Source organism: Clupea harengus, chromosome 4 (assembly GCF_900700415.2).
Source record: "Clupea harengus chromosome 4, Ch_v2.0.2, whole genome shotgun sequence".
Lineage (NCBI taxonomy): Eukaryota > Metazoa > Chordata > Actinopteri > Clupeiformes > Clupeidae > Clupea > Clupea harengus.
This window is the reverse complement of record NC_045155.1, coordinates 1666073-1686034: the sequence shown is the minus strand read 5'-3', so window position 1 is coordinate 1686034 and position 19962 is coordinate 1666073. Positions and strand designations below refer to the sequence as shown.

Genomic DNA, 19962 nt, shown 5'->3' with positions numbered 1-19962 from the left:
GTGTGAAGATATATATTGCAATGTTTGGGACACCTTACCCTGAGCCGATACACACACATATATATATATATATATATATAGAGAGAGAGAGAGAGAGGTGGGAGGGCATGGGCCTGGCTGATATGACGTCTCTGTAGCTCTGAATTCAAGTGGCTAACATCTCCACACTGCCTGCAGTGCAATTCCAAAGCCGTCAGGACGTACTACCAATCTGGCCTTGAACAGCACGCGGTTAGCGTTAGAGTTAGCGTTAGCGTTAGCGTTAGCAGCACAGGTCCTCGGGTAGTGGAGCAGGAGGGGCCGTGTTGGGGCGTGGGGGACTGGCTTGTAGCTCCCTGCTAGACGCAGTTTGCTTTATTTCTGAGCGCTTGTCTCATCTAGGGGTAAGGTGTGAAGAGTGCTGTGACATCTCCTCCTCCCCTTCGCTCGCCTTGTCTGCCTGTTTGTCTGTGTCTCGTCTTTGTCTGTCATTCCGTCTCACTCACTCACTCGACCTTGTGTATGTTTGTGTATGTTTGTGTGTGTGTGTGTGTGTGTGGTGCTAGGACATGTGTCGGTGTGTGTATGTGTGTGTGAGGAAGATGGAGGAATCATAAGTCGGTCTTGGGCCCTGTGTTGGTCTGGCTGCTAGTGCCATAGCCGTGGGTGGATATGGAGGTGGTGGTGAGCTCGATGGGGGAGGAGTTGCCGGGCCCCAGGTAGGCGCGGTGGGAGGGCATGGGCGAGGGCGTCTCGCTGGGGTTTTTACCGAGGATGAAGCGCGACTCGTCCTCCTCCAGGTTGGAGATGTCCTTCATCATACTCTTCTTGTAGGAGACGGAGAGCTTGTTGGAGCCGTCGGGGATCAGGTGGTAGTGGCGGGCGATGAAGACCAGAGGGAGGGGCAGCATGGCCGCCCCGACCAGGGAGAAGCACATGGCGAGCGCCCACGGCGGGTAGCTCTGGAACTGCTCCATGGCCTGGGGGAATCAGAAGAAGCGCCATGAGAAGAAGCTTTAGGAAAGGAATATTCACCAGTTTGTGCGCACAGCTCAGGGCTGGACCACATGGGTAGCCATAGATATGGAAATGAAAATAAGCTTGTGTGAGATAAGAGGCACACTGACTTGTAGAATGATTGCAATTTGCAGGTAAAAGCAACACAAATGCAATAAAGAAATTGAAGTTCAAATTCTCAATTAGGAGATAAACCTACTAGTTGACCTAACCAGATGCAGGACACTGACATAAGTGAGGAGGGGACACTGACATAAGGGAGGAGGGGACACTGACATAAGGGAGGAGGAGACATTGAGGGGACATTGACATAAGTGAGGAGGGGACATTGAGGAGACACTGACATAAGGGAGGAGGGGACACTGACATAAGCAAGGAGGGGACACTGACATAAGTGAGGAGGGGACATTGAGGAGACACTGAGGGGACACTGAGGGGACACTGACATAAGCGAGGAGGGGACACTGAGGAGACACTGACATAAGCGAGGAGGGGACACTGAGGGGACACTGACATAAGGGAGGAGGGGACATTGACATAAGCAAGGAGGAGACATTGAGGGGACACTGACATGAGCAAGGAGTAGACATTGAGGGGACATTGAGGAGACACTGAGGGGACACTGACATAAGGGAGGAGGAGACACTGACATAAGTGAGGAGGGGACACTGAGGGGACACTGAGGGGACACTGACATAAGTGAGGAGGGGACACTGACATAAGTGAGGAGGGGACACTGACCAGCTCTTGCACCCAGACGTTGTACCCAGGCGGCTTGAGGGCCATCTCAATGAGGGTGGCGCTGATGAGAACGATGAGGCAGAACGGGGACACATACTTCCACATGTAGAAGTAGAAGGAGTACGGCCGGAAGCCCAGCATGTCCTCCAGGTCCTGCATGAACCTGCACGCCCAGCGATGGGTGTGGGAGAGATGGGTGTGAGAGAGAGATGGGTGTGAGAGAGAGATGGGTGTGAGAGAGATGGGTGTGAGAGAGATGGGTGTGGGAGAGATGGGTGTCAGTCAGTGTAGCAAACATATGAACCCATCTGTAAATCGAATCCTGTGACACTCCCTGAATGGCTGACAATTGTTCCCGTGTTTGTCCATCCGTAAGAGAAGATGGAGACAATGAACAGAGCAGATTTACCTATGGTCTGTTCTTTTTAAAAGGAAGCATCATGGTATTTCAGTAATTCCCTGCACTTCGGCTGTGTCCATAATTGTCTCTAGAGAAGTAAGCTGAACACTATCTCGGTAACTGTAGTTGACCTGGAGGTAAAGCCTTCAGTAGGCCCAATCCCCTGACAGTTATATACTGGTATCTCTGTAACCATAGTTACTGGAGGTAAAGCCTTCAGTAGGCCCAATCCCCTGACAGTTATATACTGGTATCTCTGTAACCGTAGTTACTGGAGGTAAAGCCTTCAGTAGGCCCAATCACCTTTGACAGTTATATTCTGGTATCTCGGTAACTGTAGTTGACCTGGAGGTAAAGCCTTCAGTAGGCCCAATCCCCTGACAGTTATATACTGGTATCTCTGTAACCATAGTTACTGGAGGTAAAGCCTTCAGTAGGCCCAATCCTCTTTGACAGTTATATTCTGGTATCTCTGTAACCGTAGTTACTGGAGGTAAAGCCGTCAGTAGGCCCAATCCCCTTTGACAGGAAACAGCCCTCTCACCTCTTGCTGCCGTAGATCCAGGCCACTGAGATGTTCTCGAGGATGACCACTATGGTGAGTGGCAGCCCAGCAGAGTAGTCATCAAACATGGTGACAAAGTAGTTCCCGGAGCGCTGCACGAAGAGAAGGCCACAGAAGAAGGCCACGATGCAGCAGCCCACTGAGGTGGCAGAGAGCACAGAACAGAAGGGTCACATCCTACACAGTCTGCAGGGGTCACATCCTACCCACAGAACAGAAGGGTCACATCCTACACAGTCTGCAAAGGGTCACAGGTCACATCCTACACACAGTCACATCCTACACACAGAACAGAAGGGTCACATCATCCTACACACAGAACAGAAGGGTCACATCCTACACACAGAACAGAAGGGTCACATCCTACACACAGAACATAAGGGTCACATCCTACACACAGTCACATCCTACACACAGAACAGAAGGGTCACATCCTACACAGAACAGAAGGGTCACATCCTACACACAGAACAGAAGGGTCACACATCCTACACACACACACACACACACAGTCACATCCTACACACAGAACAGAGGGGTCACATCCTACACACAGAACAGAAGGGTCACATCCTACACACAGAACAGAAGGGTCACATCCTCACATCCTACACACAGAACAGAAGGGTCACATCCTACACACAGTCTGCAGAGGGTCTCATCCTCACATCCTACACACAGAACAGAAGGGTCACATCCTACACACAGTCTGCAGAGGGTCTCATCCTCACATCCTACACACAGAACAGAAGGGTCACATCCTACACACAGAACAGAAGGGTCACATCCTACACACAGTCTGCAGAGCCATTGGCTTACGGCCATACCACACTGAGCAAGCCCGATCTCGTCTGATCACGGAAGCGAAGCAGTGTCGGGCCTGGTTAGTACTTGGATGAGAGACCGCCTGGGAATACCAGGTGCTGTAATATTTTTTTTTTTTTTACATTCCTGCACTTATTTTTCTTTCTATGTCGTTTTTCTATTTCTTATGTAAAGTAGTATTTATTGTTACACCAGGTTTTTATTGCTCTTAGCTTGACTGTTCTCTCCCTTGTACGTCGCTTTGGACAAAAGCGTCCGCTAAATGACTAAATGTAAATGTAAACACAGTCTGCAGGGGGCTCACATCCTACACACAGTCTGCAGGGGGTCACATCCTACACACACAGTCACATCCTACACACAGTCTGCAGAGGTGCCAGACGTCATTTCAGAGCTGTTAGCCACAATAAAAGGCGCAGCATCAGAAGAAATCTGGAGTCAACTACTATAGAAAACATATGGAAAAGGAAGGAGGGGATTTCTGAGAGGGCATTTGATAGCTTCTCACACACCCTTTGGTAAATGGTCAATACGATGTGATTGGGTAGGGTCACTGATTTGAAATCAGAACACTTTTTACAATGTTTTCTGAGAATCCCCTCACATTCCAGCTGCGATAAAAGATTTCAGTCTGAGGAAAACTGATGTAATCTATTCTACGTGACTTCCCAGATCTCTGCAAGCGGTGAAGAGGGAAGACAGGTGTGGACCCTGCGCGACCAAACAATCATAACAGGGATACACCTTTTATGCAGTGTGTGTGTGCATGTACTTGGTGAAAGAGATTTTAGTGGGTAAACTGTGTTGTTGACTGCTGATTAATCAACCACGTGATCTCGTCCCCCAAGTCAACGTCGTGTACATCTGTAATGGACATAGTTTTATGAGAGAGATGAAATGGCAGAAGAGGAGGAGCTCACCTGTCAGGTACTCTTTGCGCACCTTGAACGTGTCGAGCACCGGCGTGGTGATGCCGGTCATGGTGCCGATCATGCTGCCCAGGCCCAGGTTGATGAGCATGAAGAAGAACATGACGGACCAGAAGGGGGAGGCTGGAAAATAAATCATAGCCTCTGTGAAGGCTATGAAGGCCAGGCCTGTGCCTTGTACTGACTGGAGATGAGAGAGACAGACACACAGACAGACAGAAAAGACTCAAACAGGGAGATAAAAGAGAAAAAAAACATCTCAACGTTTGAAAAAACTAAGTCACAATGAAACAAAAGTGGAAAAATTCCACCTCTGATAATTAGAGCTATTGGCATGCGGTGGATTTCTCACAGGCATCAAGCCTGCGGATTTCACAAGAAGCTCTCTGTGTGCAAAGACTCTGTGCTAATTAGCGAATACCAATGGCTGACACAAACTAATAAGGAGGTGCTTCCTGGATGTGCAATAAAACACCTTTGCTCTTCTGTGCTGTGCTGTACAGAAAGCAGCCCTCTTTTTTTAAAGAGTTTCCCTACCTTGTTGAGCTCATCTTCTAGGAGGCATGCGTCTAGGCCCAGCTGGTCAAAGCTGTCGCCTCGGACCGTTTTGATGACGCCGTACATTTCGGCGTAATCCTCGGTGGTGAGGTGTGAGAAGTTAACGTTTGGAGGTATGAGGTCGTGACTCAGCACCCCTGTGTTCAGGAAGCCCAGAATCTTCTCTGCATTACTACAACAGGGGGAAAGAGCCAGTCAGCACCACTTACTGAACCTTATTGTTCAGGCTTCAGACCTTGTTTTGATAAAAAAATTATTAATGTTACACATATTTATTCTTAAAAAATAAGTATTTAAAAAAAAAAATATATATATATATATATATATATATATATATAATTTTCACAATTAAATACACATAAAATGAAGTAGATGAAAGCTTGAGAGCTCATCTTAAACATAACATCGTTTGCGACCATATAAAGTGCTCAACATAGCTGCTTAGTACGCAGGTAATACAGAAACAGTAGAGGAAGTCCTTTGTGCATTAATGGTGGATCAACTCACAGAACATCAGAAAAGATAAAATAAATATGTATGTGAATTATGTGAAAAATATAATGTCATGCTCTTGCGTTGAATAAATCCGGCTAGTGCCTGATCTCACTCACTCGACTACGCATTTCTCGTTCATGATGTTGGCCTTGAAGCCGAGCACAGCGAACACCACCAGCGTGGCCAGCACGGAGGTGATGAAGTTGATGGTGGACACCAGCACGGCGTCGAAATGGCAGTTGTTGTCGCGCTTGTTGTAGCTGGAGAAGGCGATGACCCCGCCAAAGCCCAGGCCCAGGGCGAAGAACACCTGGGTGGCCGCCTCCCTCCACACCTGCAGCTCCAGCATCTTCTCCAGCTGGAAGGTATGGGGAAGAGACGCGTGATATACCACACGACAAAACCCAACATAGCCTGATACAACAGTGTGTGCTCATGATTCTTTTTGTGAACGTCTTCAGTCATGCACCATTCTACTGAAGATTCAAAAACTCAAACTCATTTTCAGAACAGGACAACAAAGTTACAGTTGTGTTTTTATTTCTAGTGCCTAATATGAAAAACCTGGAACAAGATTAAACGATACAAAGAGAAGGTATCCATTTCAATGATTTAAAGGCCTTTGGAAGGCTGTTCAGAGTATTGTTGCAAGCATAAACTTCACCACCAGGGGGCGACCAATTCCACACTCTTCTTAACTGCTGAGGGCCGTATGAACCCCCGTGAAAGGCAAATGAATCTCTGGAGTACTGACTCTACCCAGTGGCTGTGCATACGCAGCTAGCCCACCCACCGCATAAGAGGGGGGGCGCTTTATGTGCTCGTATAGGTGTATGTGTAGTTTTTCAGTGTGTATTGCAACTGTGTGTATACATAACCTAGGTACATACCTACCTCTATATGTACATGTGTGTGTGTTTAATAGAGCACATCTGCTCTCCCCGCATGACCCTGCCTCACCTTTGGCGTGAACATATGGTAAATTCCATCCACGGCCCCTTTAAGCATGAGCCCGCGCACCAGGAAGCAGAAGAGGACCACGTAGGGGAAGAGGGAGCTGAAGTACATCACCTGACCATGATGAAAAACACATCACCACGTTACTATGGATACCGAGGGGCAGTCCATTTGTATTCATGTGCACAACATACACACACGTCAATCTATCTCTCAGGAGGGCACCTTCTTACAAACACTAGGAGACTACACCGTGGTAGACAAAGATGGCGCATGAAGACATTGTATTGAGGGAGATAAACGACAGCTTTTGAACATTTCATTGTTTAGGTTTATGATTTCTAGTGTGCTGATGCTATAAATAATAAATGATGGTACCACTTTAAAGTGACTCGGTTGACTTCACATGTTCTGTTTTTTTTTTGTGTGTCCTCACGTGTACTGAGGTTAGTCTTGCCAGCTATTTTTAAACAGGGCATTATTTATTGACAATCAAACAATGGCGAAAGATGACATTTCAAAACGTTTTCTTTTTCTAGATGACAAACAGTGTATCCAGAATCCAGTGTAATTGTGCAATGTTGAGTTTATAAATTTTTCTACCGTGCATGAAGATCAACCGAAATGTTACGTTGCATCAAGAAATATTTCCTAGCTTCAGGATGGGACCCTTATTACCAGAGAGCTTTACCCCTCTGATACTCAATCATACTAATCTTAATCTTCTGGCAAAGACGTCTGCACTAATGTCACGCCGTGGCCTCTCTACCTTCCCAGAGGACTGGATGCCTTTGATCACAGCCAGGCAGACGATTATCCATGCTGCCAACAGGCACAGCACCATCTTCCAGTTCAGGCCTCCGCTGTGGTCGATGGTGCTGGTGATGTCCAGTGTCTGACGGTACCAGAAATATGTTGTCGCGGAACTCTTCTCGCACTCAGGCTCAATATCTACAAACGAGAACAGAATAAAGAATAAGGAACGGTTTTTAAAACCAAACTCGTCTAACTTAAACACAAGAGGGCCATCATGGTCAATCCACATTCCCTGTGAGGACAAGAATGCTTCCTTACCCAATGTACATCCTCAGCAGGAACATTTAGATGTTTGTTTTGTTTTTTTGTTAAATCAGCTACAACCGCACCGTGATTTAGAATGTGGGTGGGCAAACGTATCGTCAGGGGCCTAGCATGGCTACTGCGATTTAATCCAATTTTGTATGAGCACATCACACAAAAAAACAATTCAATCATCTGAAGACTTAGGTCAACTGATTATAAAAAATAAATTTGGACGAGATAAAAACTGAATTGACCCGAAGCGCATAAGACTGACCACTCATGCTACAGAGTCCTTTGCTCTGTCCATGGGATGAAGTGCTTATATGCAGCATATATACCACACTATGTAGGGGTGGGAATCTCTTGGCACCTCACGATTCGATTCGATTCCGATTCAGAGGTCAACGATTCGATTCTAAACCGATTCTCGATTCTAAACCGATTATCGATTATCAATTCTAAACCGATAAAACGATTATCGATGCATCTCGATTTTTAAAACATTTGAGTTTGCTACTCAGAGTCTCAAATCGCTTCCTACTTTCTGTTTGATAATTAAAGAAAATCAACAGATTCATTTTTTTATTAGAGAAAAAGCGTGTCCTTGTCACAATCATGACTTTCTATGAACAATGCAATAATCGATGCAGCTTGCATTTCAACACAAAATGAATGTGTAAAAAAAAAAAAAAAAAAAATCGATTATGAACTTTTCTGAATCGAGACAGAATCGTTCTAGAGAGAATCGAGAGAAATCGAAAAATCAATTTTTCCCCCCACCCCTAACACTATGTGTACGTATATATGGATTCACATGAGGACATTTTGAATTTTATCAGCCCTTGGAGCATCTTCTCTGAACTTTACAACCTTGTGTATTTACTTGCGGCCATAAGCAGTAGTGTGGAGTGAACATGGCTGGAGGCCAATGTCTCTGTCCGAACCAGTGAGGGCACCCGCCAATCACATCCACAGCACAAAGCATCCTGGGAATGAGTATTCCCGGATCTCTCTTTTGACAGCCCAGCCAAAAAAAAAAGAAACTTTGCACATCAAAGCTGCAAGTCCAGGCGAAAGCTGCGTTATCGCCACGGCACTGAGCATCTCCGGCCTGCAGTCAGCAGAAAGACAGCTGCTCTCAGCGGAGAGCATCAGCGCACTGAATACCTAGTCTGGTGGTACGCACACACACACACACACACGCACGCACACACACACACGCACACACACACACACACACACACGCACACACACACACACACACACACATGCACACACAGACACACACACACACACATGCACACACGCGCGCACACACACACGCGCACACACACACTAACACACACACACACGCACACACACAAACACACACGCACACGCGCACACACACACACACACACACACGCACACACACGCACACACGCACACACGCACACACACAAGCACACGCACACACACACACACGCGCACACACACACACACACACACACGCACACACACACACACACTAACACACACACACACACACACACACGCACACACACACACACACTAACACACGCACACACACACACACACACACGCACACACACACACTAACACACACGCACACACACACACACACAGGCGTGGAGACAGCCCAAGCGTGTGCTCTCTGCATCTGTTTCCATACTCACAGGCCAGCGTTCCGTTCCTGCGGATGGGGCACTCGCTCCATGGCAAGGGGTACTGGAAGGATTGGAAGAAGTAGAAGATGCTCCAGCCGATGATGACGTTGTAGTAAAGCCCCACAAAAGCACAAACCTAAGGGGGAGGGAGGGGAGGGGGAGGGGGAGGGGGGGTTAACACTGTTAAGACTAAAAATGTCAATTTCTGGTTCATGCATTAGTATGGACACGGCCTAAGTCATTACCATTCCAGACACACTGAGCTAAAATACAGCAGCCAAAGAGAAAAACTGTTATTCACAACATCCACTCTTGCTACTCAAACTGAACTCATTCGGACGAGCAGAACCTGCGGACCTCTGCCCCAGATGCTATAGGCATGGTATATGAATTCTGGCTCTTACATTCCTATTCCGTCATACAGGTCAAAGATCTTCGGAAAACTGGGCTATTAAAAATCCATAAATTCTGCATTTCCAGGGATTCCTCCTCAACATCCCCAAACAGCAAAACGTCCATTTAAATAGCAGCAGCCATAAGGAAGACAGTCTGACTACTCAACTACAACCAAAGCACTACACAAAACACTCAATCACTGACACAACAATACAGTCACCCTCAGTCTGTCACTCAGTCGCTGGGCGACAGTGGTACAGGACGTAGAGAAGTCGTTTAGTAAACAGAAGGTAATCAGAAGGTTGCTGGTTCGATTCCCTGTCAAAGTGTCCTTGAGCAAGAGACTGAATCCCTAATTGCTACTGATGTGCAGTGTGCCATCAGTGAAAATGTGTATACATCCTTGTAAGTCGCTTTGGGTAAAAGCGTCTGCTAAATGTGAAAGGCAACAGCATTACCCTACATAACATGGTCTGGTCTGGAGCTGGGACCAGTCCCTAGCTGATCTCTTTTGTGTGTGTGTGTGTGTGTGTGTGGTTAGCTCATTCATTCTTATATTGCCCCGTGAAAGTGTCAACAAATTACGTCAGACAAAACTGTCATAAATAAACCGCACTGTACACTTTATAACTGGTTTACCTCACTCTATTGATCATTTCCCAGTTTTGGGTTTTATTTTGTGAACAGTTTTTGTCATTAGAAGTTATAGTCTGTGATGTCATTTCTTGTATTTTCAATAAAGTCACAAAACAAACTAAAAGTAGTAGTAGATACAGAGTATCATGAATACAAATAAAATAAAATAAAAAAATGATACAAAATTCTGCCGATGAAGGAGCACCACCACGTCTGTTTCCAGAACGTGCCTGTCTGTCTGTCTCAGGGTGGGTGTGAGATGCGGTGGGTGTGTCTCTCTCTCCTGCGCTCTCTCCCTGGAGGGACGTGAGAGTGAGTGCCTGCGTCACACAGCTGCAGTCACAAGCTCTCTAAATTATTAAAGTGCGCTCGCTCCAAGCCCACTCCGCCTTCCCCGCAGGATATTTTTAGCCACTCTCTCAGCTCTCCGGCTCCACGCTCACCTTACCCTGTGCTACACCACCCAGCTGTCAGTCGCAGACAATACTGTCTGTCTCTCTCTCTCTCTCTCCCTCTCTCTCTCTCTCTCTCCCTCTGTCTGTCTGTCTCTCTCTTTCTCTCCCTCTGTCTGTCTCTCTCTCTCTCTCTCTCCCTCTCCCTCTGTCTCTCTCTCCCTCTGTCTGTCTCTCTCTCTCTCTCCCTCTGTCTGTCTCTCTCTCTCTCTCTCCCTCTGTCTGTCTCTCTCTCTCCCTCTCCCTCTGTCTCTCTCTCCCTCTCTCTCTCCCTCTGTCTGTCTCTCTCTCTCTCTCTCTCTCTCCTCTGTCTGTCTGTCTCTCTCTCTCTCTCCCTCTGTCTGTCTCTCTCTCTCTCTCTCTCCCTCTCTCTCTCCCTCTCTGTCTCTCTCTCTCTCTCTCCCTCTCTCTCTCTCTATCCCTCTGTCTGTCTCTCTCTCTCTCTCTCTCTCTCTCCCTCTGTCTGTCTCTCTCTCTCTCCCTCTGTCTCTCTCTGCCTTCAACAGGAACTACAGTCAGACTCCCTCCTCAGAGTGTCAATCAGAATGTGTGAATGGTAAGAGCGCTGTGGGCGTGTGGTCAGACTCAGACAGTAGTGTCTGTCTTTACTTTACCACAGTCTCATCCTCAAGCTCAAACATCACAGACTCCGCTCACAGGACACAACATGTTTCTCCGACCACATCTGGGGAGTTGGGGTGATAGGAATAGCCGTAGCCCCCATTTTGTCAACACCCCTTTCTAGCTCTGACCAGACCTGCTGGCGAAGCAAAGCACAATCCACCTGCTTTGAACTCGACTCACACGAGGACATAACGGGACCATAAGAGACCTTTCCAGAGAACCAGTATCCCTCTAAAAAGCTGGCAACGTAGGGTCACGTGACTTCGCACTATGGACGATGCCTCATACGTGGCTGCTCTGGGTGCAGGGACAGTTTCCCTCAGGGCAAAGCATTGCATAATTCCATAAACTGGTGTTGTTCCTCTGACCCCTTCAAACAACACATTAAAGCCTCTTGCTGCCGCGGCAACCACTGCGCAGCACATCTGTCCCTGCTACAGCTTTGACACCAGCAGAACACTGCCAGGGGCTTTTGTTTAGCTGGTGGGATGATGTCACGACAAGGCCAGGGGGGTGGGGGGGGGGGGGGGGGGGGGGGTGTAGTCATGACTCATCCGAGCCCCTGTGCCCACCCCCACACACGCACGCACGTACACACAAACACACACACGGGGTGCTGTGAAGCTGTGAAAGGCGTGGGATGTCGTTCCTAAAGATCAAAAGGCAGCCACCCCCGTGTCACCAGGAGAGCGTGTCGTCGCTCGTTAGCTCACCATTAAGCTGGAGACGCCGATGCCCCCCAGCCGAGGGTACACGTAGTTCCACACCCCGATGCTCCCGCGACGGATCCGCTGGCCCACCGCCAGCTCCAGGAAGAAGAGCGGGATTCCGATGAGGAGGAGGAGGATGAAGTACGGGACCAGGTACGCACCTGGGACAGATGGAGGGTTCCATTTTTGGCCATCACTTTCACACATTTCATTAGTACACAAAAGAGTTGAACCTCAGAAAGATTTCTTTTTTTTTTATAATCAACCCAACCAATCAGTTTACTTCAAAAAAGAAAAAGAATACCCACACAGAAGCTTCTTCAAGCTTCATAGCAAAGATCATGCCACCCCCTACAAACCCCAGTAAACCCTAACCCTATTGCCACTGCTTTTTAGGGCCTTGGCAGCTTACCATTAAGGTTACTGCTATCCCTTCTTTTACTAAAGCCAAGCGTTCAACTCCAGCTCTGTTTTTACCATGGACGAGAAATAGAATTTCCATGTTGATAACACCTTTTATTTCTTCAAAGCCTTCAATATGGATATTTACTTTTGAGGTGCCCCACTCCCTTTTAAGCAAACTTGATTTGACCTGATGAAAGTCACCATGACGACAGTTGCTTTCATCTGGAGAAAATTGGTTTGCCTTGAACCCTACCATCCCACGCCATACAGGGCAGTAATGTTTGCTGTCAAAATAACACATCCACATGCTTAAACAACAAACAACACTAATACACAAGGCTTATGATTGCAAGTGAGGGCTGCTGTTTGACTGTGATAAGGGGCTATTAAAGTAAGGCAGAATGACTAGGATATGAAAACAAAAATTGATTTTGATGGAGGTCTCATTTGATGACTCAGTGTTTCTCTGTTGGGCTTCTTTGTTATTCACACGGGTGGGAAATGAAAGGGAATTGCAGGTCTGGCGCTACAGGGGAAAGCAGGGGAGAGGGGAAGGGAGGGAGGGCAGACGTGGAAATATAGAACCAGTTGGGATGTCATAGTAACCAGATGGGGACGGGCCTGGGAGAGAAGACTATTGTGGTGTCATGTTTCAGTTAGAATCTCACACACACACACACACACACACACACGCACGCACACACACACGCAGGCACATGCACACACACACACACACACACACGCGCACACACACACACGCACATACACACACACACACACACACACACACACGCACGCACACACACACACACACACACATGCACAAACACACACACACACGCACACACACACACACACACACACACACACACACACACACACACACACACACACACACGCACGCACACACACACACACACACACACACAAACACACACACACACTAAGGACATATCACCTAAGGTAAAGGCTGCACATATAGAAATGGAGAATAAAAAAAATGGTTGGCTGAAAAGCATAGTGAGCATATCATAAACTCTGGGACTCGGTGTGCTTCACAAGAACATTTGTGAGAGTTGTGCGCTGAACGAAGATCTGGGATAAAGTCTGTCCGTCACTGGAGGATGGCCAGGAAATCACAGTCACAGTTCTCAGCTAATGTGCTCCTGCAGCCAAATGTGATCCATCTTCTCTCTGAGTGAGAACATGGACTGGGAGATGACAGGAGTTGATAACACGCCTATTAATTCCTCCACGGAAGGCAGACAGTAGCAATATGAGCCAGTGACACACTCCTTGTTGTATCCATTAGCATGACAGCACAATCTACGTACATTTAAGGTCTGATGGACTATAGGAATACGTCAATTTATCTTAGTGACGTCACGTTAAGGTCACCCTTTATTGCCTTAGATAAGAATTGATGGGTCCTTTCTCACAAGCCCTTTTCATCAAGAAGATAGTGTCGTGATGGCATGTTCCTATGGTGACCGTTCTTCCTAAACAATGCGAGTTGCATTCCTGTGACTCGGAACAGGGCCGACGTGTTATTTATGGTTGCTATCTTGGGGGGGCGCTGCGCCACATATCACAAAGGCATCCTTCCGATACAGGGAGCCTGACAAACCAGCCAGAGACTATGCCAGAGCGTAAAAAGAGTTGTAGCGGAACGAGAATGAATAGTGTTACTCGTGGCCCTGTGTCGCTCACGTACAAATAGCCATGGGGCTGAAATGGGTTTATATTTCAGATGGTCAAAGGACAAAAATAGCCACGCTTCCGGCACAGTGAGCCGACCCCACCGTGGTTTGTAACATAAATCTCCTGGCTTTTCTCCAGGCCGTGTCAACAGGGCCAGCAGTTCAATACTCGAGCTTAGGAGAGCGATAAACACAGCATCTTTGCTACACGCGTCAGAAAAAAAAAAAAAAAACTGTGACTCACCTCCACCGTTCTTCTGGCATAGGTAGGGGAAACGCCACACGTTGCCCAGCCCCACGGAGAAGCCCACCTGAGCCAGAATGTACTCGACCTTGTTGTTCCAGGCCGGGCGTCCGTCCTCTTCGTCGTCAGGCGAGATGTCCGGCTGCTTGGTCTTCGGCGCTTGGCCTCCGGCGGGCACGTTCATGCTCATCTGACTGGTCTTGTAGTCCAGGGGCGCCTCCAAGGCCAGGAGGTCTGCCACCGACTCCGTGACATTGTCTTTGCTCTGCTGCCGCAGGGCCACTTTGCTCTGCTTCCTCATGTTGAGGAGTCGACTGCGTCAATCAATCAATCGATGTGATTAGGACCAAGCTAGGCCTAGGTGTCCCGTCGCGCCCTTCAGTCTTATGTGCTTTGGGTTGTGCTTGCTTTGGGTTCTGTTCATAAAAGACACAGGAGAAATATCAAATAAAAAAATATTAAATATCTGGTGCTTACTGTAACTTAAGGTGTCCAACAACCACCTACTTTTGAGTGAGAGGCTAAACAAACAAAGACAGACTATTAACTAGAAGGCCTCCATACTTAGTAGCTGACTAGTAGCTCTTTCCGACCCCAACCATCCCAGCCACAGTCTTTTTACCATCCTGCCATCTGGCAGACGCTACGTAAGCATACGGACCCGTACCAACAGATTCAGAGACAGTTTCTACCCTCAGGCCATCAGGATGCTGAACTGTCCTACACCCCCTCATACTTAATATGGAACAACCACATGCAACTTGCACTTGCCACTTTAATTTAATTTGATACCTTCTTCATCCTGTCTTCTTACTTTCTTTCTAGACTTTAAATTCTTGTACCTATTTTATTCTTTTTAAGTTGAGCAGACACTTGAGCACAAGACATTTAATTACTAATAAATGCGCACATGACAATAAACTTGAAACTTGAAAAATCTAAAGTCTGAGGTTGATTATTTGTAGTGTCAACAGTGATATTTCAGCCATCGTTTCCTGTGATTGACAACACAGACAACCAATTAAGAGCGGACCTGGCAGATTTAAAGAGTGCAGTCGGCTAGCTCAGTGAGCCCGAGGGGGGCATGTGAGGCGGACACTATTGAGTTTTTGTCTGAAACTAGCACATCATCACAGCCAACAGGCTGTTCTGGCAAACACCACAACTGAGCTGATAAATCCTGTCTAGCTTGCTAACTGATGCATTTCAGCAACATATTTAGTGACACACTGCCAAAAATGCTGTTTTTTTTTTCATTTCACATGGTATGGTACCTGAACCACAGAAATACATAGTGCTTAGCCTTGGTGGCTAGGTAGAACAACAGGTGTGTTTATCTCCCCTCTACATCACAATGAATTTGCTAGTACTGTAAAAGGTATCTACCTACAAAAACAGTGAAAACCTACATGATGTCACTTTAAGTTGAGATAAAACATGGTTTTGTTGTTAAGATGGAGTCTTCATGCTTTGAAGCTGGTCAGGTTAAAAAAAGAAACAATCCTTGCTAAGTACGTCTAGACATTTAAGTCAAATGGATAGACCCATGAGGACTTCTATATCTTGAAACAATGCTGTTGGTTCACTGAAAGGAAAGCCGAGTCCCATGCTGGTCTGGGGATGAACTGGCAGTGTTATGGCAGCTCCTGGATAGCAAGGGGGATTTGTCACAAGTGTTCCGACTCTCTAATGCCTGAATTCATCATCCTGTGAAATTGTGCGTGTTAAACTTGATGGAGGCATTCAGTAAAGCCATAAATCCCACAGAGTGATCAGTAGCCATTTCCAGGCGGAATGTTGGTTTAGTCCACAGTTTAAAGGAACAAGCAGCTAAGCAGCAGCCATGCATCTCTACACTGACTTACTATCAATTGAAAGTCACATGTTAGCAAACACAAAGAGGTCCTCGCTTAAGCTAAACAAAAGCAAGACAAGGTAGATGTTATTTTTGACTGCCCTACTTTATGCCATCCTGGTATTTTGCATATGTGTCAAGAAGGCCACTTAATACACAGCACTCCCCAGGTAGACGATTAATTGATCACACGGATACCTCTATATGTCAGTCCCTTGGATGGGATGCCTGAAAGCAGTAGATGTTATAGGTGAGGATATTTAATCAGAGCAGAGGCAGGCCAGTGAGATTAGCAGGATCACTGGGATCACATGTGCACAGACTTCTTAAGGAGGCGGCTGGCCCACCCGAATCCCAGCCCCTGCTGCCTGCACGCACATCGCATTCCATGGCAACTCCAATTTTGCTTTGTCACGACATGGTAAGGCCAGCTTATCACCTTCACACGATCACTTGGCAGGATATTTTACCTTTGCCTAAATTGCATCAATTTGAGAACTTCCTTGTATCTACCACGCACAGGGGCTTGTGCGTTTCAGTGTAGGTTTCAGAAGAACAATGTAAGAGGGTTTGGCATTGAGCACATACAGTGCCATAAAAAAACACAATACAATGGGGAAAAAAGGTTCGAAATCAGTAAACTTGGGCCTCAGATCATGTTTACAACGAATCCCAAGTTTAGCAAAAGCTACGCATCGCATGAGAGCACTGCTGATGACAGATGATGCAGCACGCCTCAGAAAGGTCTTCAGTCAAGAGCCATACTGCAGAGAAGCCCAAGGACAGGGACTCCTGTGGTATTCAAACATTACCTTAGAGCTGATTGACATTCGACTGACATTTTGTGTACTCATATGAAACTGCGCTTAAAATGCATATTAGGTATAAGATACGTCTTGACGTAGTGCTATAAACCTGGAATATTTTTATATTTGTGAAGCACCACTAGATATTGCTCTCACCATAATCGACCCCATCATCCTGAAATTTGCAGAAGGTAATTATTACGCCTCTGATTAATCATACTACTCCAAACTGTGTTGTTGGGAAAATAGAGGATCAGGTTCCATCAAGTGCCATCAGAGAGGGATGTGGTGTAGGATTATCTAGTGCGGTTGCTAGGCAATCGTATTGGACAAACTCTCGTCTCCTGGCTGCTTTATCTCAGCCCAGAGAACTCTTGAGTCACAGTCATTGTTCTAAACTGACAGTTTCTGAGAGATTGACACATACCATTAACTCCTCAAGGAGAGATAACAGAAACAATATATACTGTGAAGGGGAAAGTGCAGTCAACCTGACACATCAGTACAGGAAAGAGAAAAACAGGTAGGCTACATTAGTGGGCATCAACAAATCATGATACAGCTCTGCCAAACTCAGTTATCTCTGAATAACATTGTGGAACCCAGGTTATCCCTTCAAGTTAATACTATTTCCATCATATAAATTAATACATGAAATCACATTTAGCTTACTCTCAGACGAGCCTTTTCACATTATGTCCCGTATACTACACGCAGGTTGTCTGCCTAACCTATTTTAAACGAGTTCCTGCATTGGTGCTGATGCAGGCTACCTGCAAGCATGTCTTTGGAGTGATACCTTGCATTGCATGGTTTTGTTTACATAATAGCAACAAGTCAGTGATAAGATGAACACTGGAAGTTCTTTCTATAGACAAAAGGGGGCCCTACTTTCACTAATTATGTGTCATATATATATGTCATATTTTTATTTAGGTAGGCCTAAAATCCAGTCATGTTCCCTCTACAGACTACATAGAGACTACAACTTTTTTTATGTGCGCAATATCACAAGCTGAGTACACAGGCCTAGATGGGGGGAAAAAATGAATGAATAGGTACCAGACAGTCGTCACGCGCTTCGTGAGCGCCACTGTGCGCTGGGATTTTGAAACCAATTAAGGAGTATCTTGTCAGCCAGACTGAAAACAAAAACTGAAAATTGATTGCCGCAATATTCATGCAAAACATCTTGACTCTTATTGTAGGTGCGTTTGTTTTGTTTCTTTCAGTGTAGTCGCAGACCATAACCAGACGAGCCGAGATGTTTCGCTGCATATTTTAACAGCATGCTTTGTATCCTACTCCTAAAACGTATACTAAGCGAAATGCGCAGGTGTGTTATTTCAAAAAAAAAAAAAAAAAGACATATAATGTGTCGTTTAAAGCAACGTTTCTTCTGTGCGTTGTACTTGTGCAGGTAATGTTGACCTGAAGCATTTCGGTTAAAACAGATAAGACGGTATGGTCGTCACGACCATCATTGTCAAGGTCAAGTTACGATGCATTTCGACTGCTCGCTCCTATGGCGTTAATTCAGTCACCGGAAACAATTTACACAAGCCAGGACAGTTACAATGACAGCGTTAACATGTCACACCTATTTAAGTAAACTTGCATTTTTAAAGGCGTGACAGCAGGTGCTGACATACACTTCAGAAGCAATGTAGGACAACATCGGTCATGCCAAATGTTTCAAAGCGCAGAGCTCAAAGCCGAAGTAAGCGAAACCGTACAATAGTTCATTCGAAATAACGATACAGCAGCACATCGATAGGCTATACAAATGGATGTCCTTCCCATCTATTGTATACATACTAATTTGTCATGTAGTAGCAATCCCGCTTGTATTTTGTGTCTTCACGTATCTTCATTTCATCTCAATGGCTACATATCTTACCGTATCGGTCTTGAAAGGTGTCAATCAACACTTCGTTGTCAGCCCCTATAAAAACTTGACCCACAACGGCTGCATCCTCAGATAAATGGTGAGTAATTTTCGGCAGAAAGCTGCTGTCTTCATTCAATAACCGTTCCTTTCTTCTGAGCACACAGCGGTGCGTGCCAAAGCCAGTGTGAAACGTAAAGTCTGACGCAGAAACCCCGAGGGACTGGACAGATAGTTCAAACTACTAGAATTTTGTCTCCCGTATGCACAAAAAACGTGACAGATCTGCCCTTGTAATGCAGTTCTCACCCGATATTACATACAGTTTCACAGGGCACCATTTTATATTTTCCTCACAAGTCTGAAGGTAAGCTGATGGTTATTCAGTGTTGTACGCTGATACTGACGCGTGAATGACCATGCGCATCTACGTCAGCAGCGGTTGGCGGATTTATTCTCATCAGCAATAGTATACTCTGGAAATGCAAATAAAGTTACGGGAGCGAGAAAGAAGGCCGAGCAAACTCATTCCCATTTATATTCACATTTGGACAGGTGCGAGGTCTGGGCGTTGTGATGCCAGTTTGGTTCATTAAATGTGTAATAAACGTGAAATAGAGTCAACCACTGTCATAAAGTTGTCTGGTGTCCACATGACTCACCAAAGCCAATTATAAACACTGACTTTAAGTCTAGTAGAAAAAGATTGCCAACGATTGCCTTGACAGGTTCTCTATCGTCCATTCCTTTTTGGTCAGTCTTTTAACAAGTAGGCTACTGCAGAAGCAAATAGATAGATCAGAAGGAGTACTAATGATACTTTTTGAGGAGATCTCAGAGAAAGGATCAATATTTTACAAAAGGCTATATTGTCCAGTGACCACAAACAGGCTAAATGAATCTGCTGTATGATTCCAAAGCCTATAGCAACCACCGTCTCATATTAGTATCCTTGAGGATTTTGCTTCAGAGTGTGTCATCGGGTACCTTAGAGACAGCCACCTATATATCACCTGCCATCAAAGGAACTATTTTCTCCTGCCTCTGCGAA

The 19962-nt window shown here is 46.1% G+C and overlaps 1 protein-coding gene and 1 pseudogene across 1 annotated transcript; one reads left to right on the top strand and one right to left on the bottom strand.

Moving 5' to 3' along the window:
- Positions 1-507: 507 nt before the first annotated feature.
- slc6a17 (solute carrier family 6 member 17) lies at positions 508-19478 on the bottom strand. Its single transcript, XM_031565695.2, has 12 exons — positions 18924-19478; positions 14363-14778; positions 12017-12174; positions 9205-9331; positions 7236-7417; positions 6470-6580; positions 5626-5867; positions 4994-5186; positions 4448-4640; positions 2682-2841; positions 1738-1900; positions 508-959 (listed from the first exon to the last, which is right to left on the bottom strand). Exons 2-12 carry the CDS (start codon positions 14661-14663, stop codon positions 591-593), a joined length of 2199 nt encoding a protein of 732 aa, XP_031421555.1. The 5' UTR covers positions 14664-14778; positions 18924-19478; the 3' UTR covers positions 508-590.
- On the top strand, positions 3516-3634 carry LOC116220385 (annotated as a pseudogene).
- Positions 19479-19962: the final 484 nt, after the last annotated feature.